General features: G+C 35.8%; 1 protein-coding gene across 1 annotated transcript in view; it reads right to left on the reverse strand.

Annotated features, from left to right (window-relative positions):
- SCAPER (S-phase cyclin A associated protein in the ER) overlaps positions 1 to 10095 on the reverse strand; it is a gene marked incomplete at its 3' end in the record, with an annotated part of 218865 nt that overhangs the window by 62518 nt on the left and 146252 nt on the right. The window contains exons 16-17 of the mRNA XM_021711065.1: positions 8392 to 8547; positions 1145 to 1287 (exon numbers count right to left, since the gene is read on the reverse strand). Coding sequence (XP_021566740.1) covers positions 1145 to 1287; positions 8392 to 8547 — 299 coding nt within the window. The remainder of the gene's footprint in view (positions 1 to 1144; positions 1288 to 8391; positions 8548 to 10095) is intronic.

Raw genomic sequence — 10095 nt, forward strand, 5'->3', positions numbered from 1 at the left:
AGATGTTACAATTAGAGATAAAACTACAAAATTATGAAGAATGTCTTATGACATAGGATTAAAAAGGATTTCATAAATAAGACCAAAAAGCACAAATCACAAATTTTTCTAGTTCTACTATATTGCAATCAAGAATTATGTTAGTCAAAAGATATAAAGAGAGTGAAAAGGTTCAGACACAACCCATAAATACACTTGCAACATATGTAACTGACAAAGAATATCTAGTGAAGATAATTCTTAAACATCAATAAGAAAAAAAGATCCCAAATAGAGAAATGTACAAAAATTTAAAAAGGCACTTTACATGAAAAAAAAAATCCTAAGAAGTTCATAAGCATGTGAAAAGCTACTCAGCCTTATTATCAAGGACAAGTAGAAAAGCAAATTAAAGTCACAAAAAGTTATATTTTAAAATCTATCAAATTTGTTACAATTCAGAAAATACCACATCAGTAAGGTATACAGCAATAAAAGGATTTAGGCTCGGTCAATTTAATGTCCCCCCATGTCTTTGAATCTTAAACAAGTGATAAAACTAGAGGATGGCTGAAGGTCTTTTACCATAATCAGAGTGACAACATGCTGACTAGCCATTGTTGTGGCTCTTGGTACCTAGTCTTTGATGATTGACCATTTCCAAGCCTGGTCGTCTCTAACCTATCACTTATGCCCCCAACAGCTTCCCCAAATTTCCCTTTTGTTTAAGCTAGCCAGAATCAAATTTTACTTTTCCATGCTGGGTACAGTGGTGTGCACTTGTAGTACAAGCTACTCAGGAGGCTTAGGTGACAGAATCACAGCTATTCAGAAGGCTAAGGCAGGAGGACCACCTGAGCCCAGGAGTTTGAGGCCAGCCTGGGCAACACAGCAAGACCAGGTCTACAAACAAAACAAAAAGAAAAAAAACCAAAAAATCTTCTATTGTTTTAACCAGAAAATCTTAAAATATCAAGTTTCTCATCCAACAGAAAATTTCAGAGAGTCTCCATTTTCAGCATTATGTCAACAATTCCTGGAAATCAAAATTCAGCACATTTTGTATTTGTGACTACTTCTTAAAAATCTATATGACAATGGCTTTCAGACCTGACTCAGGGCAAAATGCTCATCAGGATCGCAATCAAGATAGCAAATGAGGTACCTAGCTCTTTCTCGGGCTGCATCCTCACGGGCCCTTTCTTTTTCTTGTCTCTGTTGTTCAATTCGGGCTTCCTGTTCTTTCCTCTTCATCAATAATTCTTCTACACGGGCCTGCCGCTCTGCCTCTAGAACTCTCTTGCGTTCCTAATGTTAAAAATATTTTTCAAACCATTAGAGTTATATGTCAAATAAAAATGATTAAAGACAACATAACTTTGACATGAACTTACAAATTCAAGTAGAACCCTGCCTTGCTACTATGTATACTGCTTCTTAAAGTTTAAACAAAAATCAAATAGCAATGATATCTAGTTTTCACATGTCATTTACCACTGCTATACATAATTATGAAAATAAATGCTAATTTAAACAAATACTGTTATACATGTTCTGTGGGAGCTTAATATATATTTTCTGATTAATCACTTCTAAGGCTTTGTGCTAACCCATAGTTACAGAAATATCTGAACATAATGAGAAAAAAATCATGGTTAACATTTCAGTTCTGAATCAGACTTTTGTAATGGAAAGTGAAAACAGTTTGTGAAACGAAGAAACAGTTAATCTAACACAGCACAGTGGGTATAAGAGTAAACACTGCTCAGATTCCTGGCTTTGTTATTCACTACCAGGTCTTAGTTACATTCTCTGTGCCTTAGTTTTCTGGAAGATAAGTAATAATATGTTCTTAGGATGTTGTAATGAACAGATAAGGTAATACATGGAAAGCACTTAACACAGGGTCTAGAATATAGAAAATTACCAATAATTAGTTATCAATATCATCATCAAGCCAGAAGATAAATCATCAAAATAGTATAAACTTCAACATAAGCTATTTGTTACAAACATGATGAACATGAATTTCTGTTAAGGGAACACTGAAGAGAGAGAGATATGAACTTTTCTAATAGTTAACTGAGCTCACAATGGCAACATTATCTCCACAACAGGCTCTATCTACCCCAAAGATATAACATGTCAGTGAAAAGCTTTTTTCAACCTAACACTGTTCCCCAGATAGCTTATACAATCTCTCCCTGTCCTCTCCTATGAATTAAATTTTTCTTGGCACCACTGTCACTTGCCAACCTCCTCTACAACTAATGGAATATGCTGATCTAGGCTCTAAAACCTACTACTAACACAGACTTGCACAAGGCTTAAGGAGTCTCAGTCTATTGTGAGATCTAAATTACTAATATAGGTAAGTATTCAACACAGTGTTTAGTAAAGACTCAGTAAAGAACAGCAGAAAAAAATAACAAAGCAATTTCTGTTAAGGGAACACTGAAGAGAGAGAGATTTGAACATTTCTAATAGTTAACTGAGCTCACAATGGTAACTATCTCCACAACAGGCTCTATCTACCCCAAAGAGATAAAACCTTTTTTTTTCTTTAAAGACATGGGGTACAATTCAGGATTAGGTATACAAGTGGTCATTGTACAGGTTTGGGCCTCCCTTTGATTCCCACTTTGCCAGGTTTGAGATCAGGTACCCTTATTGATGTTCTGTGCTCTCCCTCGCCCACCCCTCCCCAACCCCAGGTCTCCTGGTAGTTCTGGCTACGGTCAATCTCTTTCTTATAGTATTATGGTAATACTATAAGAGTCCGCTTATGAGTGAGAACATGTGGTACTCAGTTGTTTCTGTGATAGATCACCAAGTATTATAGACTCTAAATTCATCCAACTTGCTGTGAAGTCCACAATTTTGATCTTCTTTATGGCTACATAAAATGCCATCATATATATGTACCACATTTTTTTATCCAGTTCAGTTTTGATAGGCAGTATGTGGGTTCCATGTTTTTGCTATTGTGACTAGTGCTGCAATAAACATTCATGTACAGGTATCTTTTTTGTAGAGCGATTTAAGTTTCTCCAGGTATATTCCCAGAAGGGGGACTGCTGGGTTGCATGGAAGGTCAATTTCTAGTTCTTTAAGGAATCACCACACTGTTTTTCACAAAGGTTGAACTAGTTTGCATTCCTACCAACAGTATAGAAGTGCTCCCTTTTCTCCACATCCTCATCAGCATCTGTTGTTTTTTGTTTTATTAACGATGGCTATTCCTACAGGAGTTAGGTGGTATCTCAATGTGGTTTTGATTTGCATTTCTCTGATGATTAGTGAGACCGAGCATTTTTTCATGTGTCTGTTGGTTGTTCATATGTCTTTTGATAAGTGTCTATTCATGTCTTTTGCCCACTTTTTAATAGGACTGTTTGTCTTTTTTCCTTTCAGCACATATGTGTTTTTTGTATATCCTGGATGTTAGGCCTTTGGCAGATATGCAGTTGGCAAATAGTTTTTCCCATTCTGTGGGCTGTCTCCGCAGTCTTGATGGTTCCTTTTGCTTTGCAGAAGTTTTTCAGTTTGATGAGGTCCCACTTGTCTATCTTATCTCAAAAAAAAAAAAAAAAATGGAAACAGGAAAAAAAAACAACCCAAGGGAACACAGAGTGGAAGCACTGACACACTGACAGCAACTGTTTCAGTAGATTTTTGGTTTTATAATTGGATGATAGTGGTACAATTCATTGAGGTAGCAAACACATGAAGACAAAAATTGAAAAGGAAGAATAAAAATGTGAATATGTTGGGCTTGATGTCCTTTTAACACATCTGGTTAGATATACAGCTCTGGAGAAGAAAGAATGAGAAGAGGATATAGTACTGAGTCTTAAGGTTTCTAATATAGCGGTTTGACATTAATTATTATGTTCTAGTGAATAAAAGGACTGCTATTTTCAGAGGGGAAATAGAAAACCTTTTAAAAAGAGTAAGCCAAAAGGATCCCTCTTTCTCTCTTTGTTGGGGGGAGGGTGGTGATGGGAGGAGGGTGGACTGGGAGCTACAGGGGATGCACTGATTCCAGGAAGGAATACTGGGCAGACTGCAGGCTGTTGGAGTCATGCAATTAGACTTCAAATGTATTCTTTACTGTCTAGCATATCATTCATGAACTTGCTATAATAGTTTCTCACTAGCAACTCAGAATAATATGTGGCAATCTTAGACTAAAATAATCAAATCTGGTATAGAAAATTTTCTTCATTAAAGAAAATACGAACAATAATATTCTCTTATAGTCAAATTTACTTAAAGTTAAAAAAAAGTCAGAAAACACATACTTCACTATAAAATGCAAAAGAATTAGCCATTAAATATTTAAAAATTGAGAGAACCGTTCACTTCATAATTATTTTTCTAATTTTATAAAACCAAAAGCTCGAGGCATATATGAGGGGGGACCCCCCCCAAAAATGAAATTATCAAGTGGACCCCTTGTAGTATAGGCTTCTCCCACTAGATAAGTGTTCTAGGAACCCATTGGTTTTTATCTGGAAATTTTGCAAAGGTTGTATCACAATTTACAAAAGAAACATCCCAAACAGGTAACTTGTTCTTCCACCATGACAATGCAGCTGCCCACACCACACAGAGTGTTCATAGCAGTTTCTGACCAAAAACAGCATGACCCCATGTCCCACCCTCCCTATTCACCTGATCTTGCCTCAGATGACTTTTTTTGTTTCCCCGGATTAAAAAAAAGTCCTCAAAGGGAAACATTTTGCTGATGTGGAAGAGGTGAAACAAAAAATGGCAGAAGCACTAAAAGGCATCTAAATTGACAAGTTCAAAAACTGTTTTGAGCAGTGGAAAAATCATCTCAATAGGTGTATTGCATCAAATGGAGAATACCTTGAAGGTGACAGAAGTTTAAATGTGTGAGAATAAATACACAATTTTATAAATAAATGCCATTTTTGGAACCCCCTCTTGAAACTCTAGAAATTATAAATCAAATATATTAACATTGTATAAAATAATTACTTTATATTTGTGCAACATAGTCAAGTTGCAGACTCATAAATATAGTCAACTTGCTGCATGTTTTCATGGATATAAGACATACTCCAACACCATACTAATAAAGATAATCAGACTTCAAAAGTTACTCAAACTTTTAATTTCTATTTTTAAAAACTAGGAAAGAGAATTGGTAACCATATAACTACTGAGTAAAATCAGTAAATTCAGCTGCCATTTCCTGATCCAAAATTTAAGTTCCCTAAAGATTTGAAACTTTGTATCCCACAAAGTACATTGCAAAGTACATAGGGCAGGGATTCCTAAGTATTTGTTTAATAAACTCAGTATGACTTTATAAAATAACATGTATTATGAATCTATATACCTACAAGTAAAGAATAGAAATCTACAGCAAAGGAATTAAAAATGTAACTATCTGAACTGTAGAGATAGAGAGGCAGTTGCAGAATCCTTTCTTAGGCTGCCATAAAAATACCTGGCTATGTCTACAATTCAAATGATTAGGGCAAAAAGACAAAGCAGAATATCTTTTTTTAAAAATGAGCCTAAAATAACCAAACAGGAATATATATAACAACAACAGCAAATTGAGACTATATGATGGTAGCAGTTAGTATTTCATTGATAAGAAACAAGGATCACAACTGCCTTTAACAGCTCATGAGGATGCTACATGAATAAAACTAAAGTAGATGAAGAGTTTGAAATTTTATATTAGGTTAGGCTCTTATAATTATTGTTATTGTACTTGCAGAATGCCTGGCATTAGTATCTTCTACAGCTAGTAATTACTACATATTTTTAGAATTTTTAAATTACATATATGTTATCTGCCAGTGGATTATTCTAACAACGTTAGTATAACACAACATATGTAGATATGTTTTAAATTTTTCATTGAAAATTACCTCCACAGGAAATTTTGACATTTTTAAAAAGAAAAATAATTACCAAGGGTGAAAACAATATTTTTTTTGGTAGTTGGAGTCTAACTCCATCGCCCAGGCTGAAGTGCAGTGGCACGCTCATGGCCACCCCAGTATCAACCTAACTGGGCTCAAGCAATCTTCCGCCTCAGTCTTCCAAGTAGCCAGAACTACAGGCGTGTGCGAACATGTCCAGCTACTTTTTTCATTTTTTATTGTAGGAATGAGGTCTCGCCAAGTTGCCCAGGCTGGTCTCAAATCCCTGGACTCAGGCAATTCTCTTGCCTCAGCCTCCCAAAGTGCCGGGATTACAGGCTTGAGCCACTGCGCCCGGCCCAAAACAATTTTTAAAGTGTTGGTTAGTGGATGAAATTCCTCACTACTTTCAGTAAACTGCTTTCCTTTAAGTTTTAATGAATGCTCCATATTGGGAAGTGAGAGTCATTCTTTTTAAACTGAAGATAATTATATTTCAAATCTTAAAATCTGCACAATGCAGAGAAAGTATTCAAAGACATTCATTTAAAAATATACAATATTACTTACCTTTTCCTGAGAACTTTCCCCGAAATTCACCTCTCACCAATAGAGCTAATTATTCCCTTCTCTGTGGTACCTCTGCACTTTGAACACACTTCAATTATACTCTTTCATATTAAACTGTAAGATATTATTTACCATAAAGAGAAAAATCATGCCTGACTTATTTATGAATTATTAATGTCTAATGGCTGCTGAAAAGTAACATATAATTTACAAGCCATAATTATTTTTATCCGTCTATATTTCTGTCAGAAAAAAACCCAGAAATAACTCTAAGACTGAAATTAAAAATTCATATATTTCATCTACCTATTTAAGAGTGCAAGTTAATACGCAATCAACTTACAAATGACAAAAATGAAAATTTTTGCTGCTCTTTGGAGAGAAAAATGTAAAGTTTCTCTAACAGGAGCATTCTGTATTTTTAAACACTTATTGAAATAGTACATTGGACTCAAATCAAACAGAGATTTGGGATGAAGATGAGAGTGCCTGCTAATACCCCCAGATAACCAAAAGTAATCAATAAACTTAAAAACATATGTTTTAATTTACAAAATCCACCAGTTACATGAAGCAGCATGAACTACTACAAACACTCCTAATTTTAACATAACAACAAAGCTCTTCATGATTTGCTCGCTAATTCCTTTTTTTTTTTTTTTTTTTTTTGAGTTGGAGTCTCACTCTGTCACCCAGACTGGAGTGCAGTGGTTGCTCCCGGCCACCGCAGCCTTGACCTGCTGGGCTCTGGCGATCCTTCCGCCTCAGCCTTCCAAGTAGCTGGAACTACAGGCGCGTACTACCACACCCGGCTAATTTTTGATTTATTGTGAAGATGAGGTCTTGCCAAGTTGCCTAGGTGGGTCTCGAACCTGCGGGCTCAGGCAATTCACTCACCTCATCCTCCCAAAGCGTGGGATTACAGGCTGAGCCACTGAGTCCGGCTGCTAATTCTTTACGTAGTGCTTACTTAGATCTCCTTGTGCATGAAATGTCCTCCCACACTACTTTTTATAATTTGCACCTGTTTCATTATTTAAACCTTAGTTGAATTATCAGTTTCTCTAGGAAATTTTCCTTTCTCATGATCTCGCCACTCTCTATGTAAATAAGGTGTTCTCCTTTATACTACTGAGAATGGCTGTACTGTAGCATTTATCCTAACAGGTTAAAATTGTTTATGTACATATTTGTCTCTCACCAATGAAAACATGTACATGTATTTTTCATATCCTTGAGCCTAGCACAACATAGCAGCTTGTAGTAATTCAATAAAATTACTGAATGAAAAAATAAGTATTAGTCATAATGCAGTATGTCAACATTTATATTAGAATACTGCAAAATTTATTCTCTATATTAAAAAATATGTCAGGTCTTAAAAGATTCTATGGGCAGAAAGATCTAAAACAGATTATAAGCAGCAGTATAGTTTATGCCTTAAGCTTCTCCCCATCCTGAAAATGGTTGCTAACTTAGGGTTTGCAGCAGAAGTTAAAATCTAAATAATTAAGGTATCTGATAATACTGTTTAAGAAATAACAGATGCCCTTGTCATAAGCATAAAGACTGCTGAGTTATTTAAGGTTATACATACCAATTCAAAATTTTATTGGAGGAAGAAGAATACATTCTTGCCCAACCCAACTAGAAAAGAACAGATAATAATCCTTCCAGAGCAATTTAATCCTTCACCCATTTGAGGGTAAAGATTCTACTTCTATGACTAGTCTTCTGATGAAAGTGCTGATGATTACTTCACCTGAGGGAGAAGAAACAATCTTTCGGCAACCAGACTTCATGTTACCAAAGTGTCCCATAGTAAACCTTGTACACTTGGGAACAAAGACTAAGTTTTACCCTTTGTGGGTCCTCAGCACCTAGTTTAGAGTCTTGACAGGTGTCAATAAATGCTTGCTGAATAAAATCCTACCTGCACAGCTTCATCACGAGCTTGCTTTTCTTCCTGTCTTCTCTGACGCTCTTCCTGCAGCTCATTAAGCCTCTGCTCATACTCTTTCAATTTTGATAAAACATCATGACGTTTATTCTGGGCTTCAAGGGTATTTATAAAGGCAATTTCATTTACCTTTAATAAGAAACAAAGAAAGTGAAGTTCAAATTAAATTACTTCTAGAGCATATCACAAAAATAAGAAATTTAACTACAATCTTTATATAACAACATAAACCAGTTTTAAGGCATAGAGAAAAAAAAGTGAGTGACTTATGGATCTTTTCTTTCAATATTTACCTCAAAACAGATAATAATACAGTAAAATAACAAACCCACAGGCCTTAGCAAGAAGTGGTTCAGAGGTCTACCACTGAAAATATTTTAAAATTTAAAAAAAATTTAAGATTTTAATAGAGGCCATTTAGTATAGTTCTGTACAATATTACCACAATTTGCAAATATACAAATCACACAAACAGATACGTTCATGTTTAATGAGCACAGACAAAGTAGATTTACCATAATTCTTATGAGGTCTAGAATTTTCAGAATGGCAAATGAGCACTGGCTTCAACTTAAAGCCACCAGCTACATCAGCCCCTAACAAGAGAGTCGATCTGTCCTATGAAGCTTTGGAGTCAGGCATTCACTTATCTCTAGCTATAAAAGTCATAGGTGGTATCTTCTTCCAACAGAAGGCTATTTCATCTACTTTAAAAATTTCTTGTATGGGATAGCCACTTTTATTAATTATCTTAGCTTAGATCTTGTGGACAACTTGCTGCAGCTCCTACATTAGCACTTGCAACCTCACCTCATACTTTTATGTTATGAAGATGATTTATTTCCTAAAACCTCATGAACCAAGCTCTGCTAGCTTCAAACTTTCATTCTGTAGCTTCTGTACCTCTCTCAACCTTCACTGAATTGTAGAGTGCCTTACTCTGGGCTAGGCTTTGGCTTAAGGGAGAGTTGTAATTGTTTTGAACTTTTATCCAGATTACTAAAACTTCCTCCATATCAGCAATAAGACTGTTTTGCTTTCTTATCATCCGTGTATTCACTCGAGTAGCACTTTTCATCTTCTTCAAGAATGTTTGCTTTGCATTTACCACATGGCTAATTGTTTGGTGCAAGGGAACTGGATTTCAGCCCATCTCGGTTTTCGACATGCCTTCCCCACTAAGCTTAATCATTCACAGGTTTTGATTTGAAGTGAAAGACACGAAGTTCTTCTTTCACTTGAAGACTCGAAAGCCACTGTATGGTTTTCAAGTGACCTCATTTCATATTTGTTGTGTCTCAGCAAATAAGGAGGCCTGAGGAGAGGTAGAGAGACAGGGGAATGGCCAGGTTGGTAAAGCAGTCAGAACACATAAAAGATTTATCAGTTAAGTTCACTGTCTTATATGGATGTGCTGTGTGGCACCCCAAAACAATTATAGTATAACATCAAGGATCACTGATCACAGATCACCATGACGGATATATTAACAATGAAAAAAATTGAAATATTACAAGAACTACCAAAATGTGACACAAACACATGAAGTGAGCACATGCTGTTGGAAAATGGCTCGATGCAGGAATGCCACAAACCTTCAAGTTTTAAAAATCACAATATCCGAGCCGGGCTCGGTGGCTCAGCCTGTAATCCCGCGCCTTTGGGAGGCTGAGGTGA

This window comes from Carlito syrichta, unplaced genomic scaffold (genome assembly GCF_000164805.1).
Source record: "Carlito syrichta isolate Samal-C Ts95f unplaced genomic scaffold, Tarsius_syrichta-2.0.1 Scaffold81549, whole genome shotgun sequence".
NCBI lineage: Eukaryota > Metazoa > Chordata > Mammalia > Primates > Tarsiidae > Carlito > Carlito syrichta.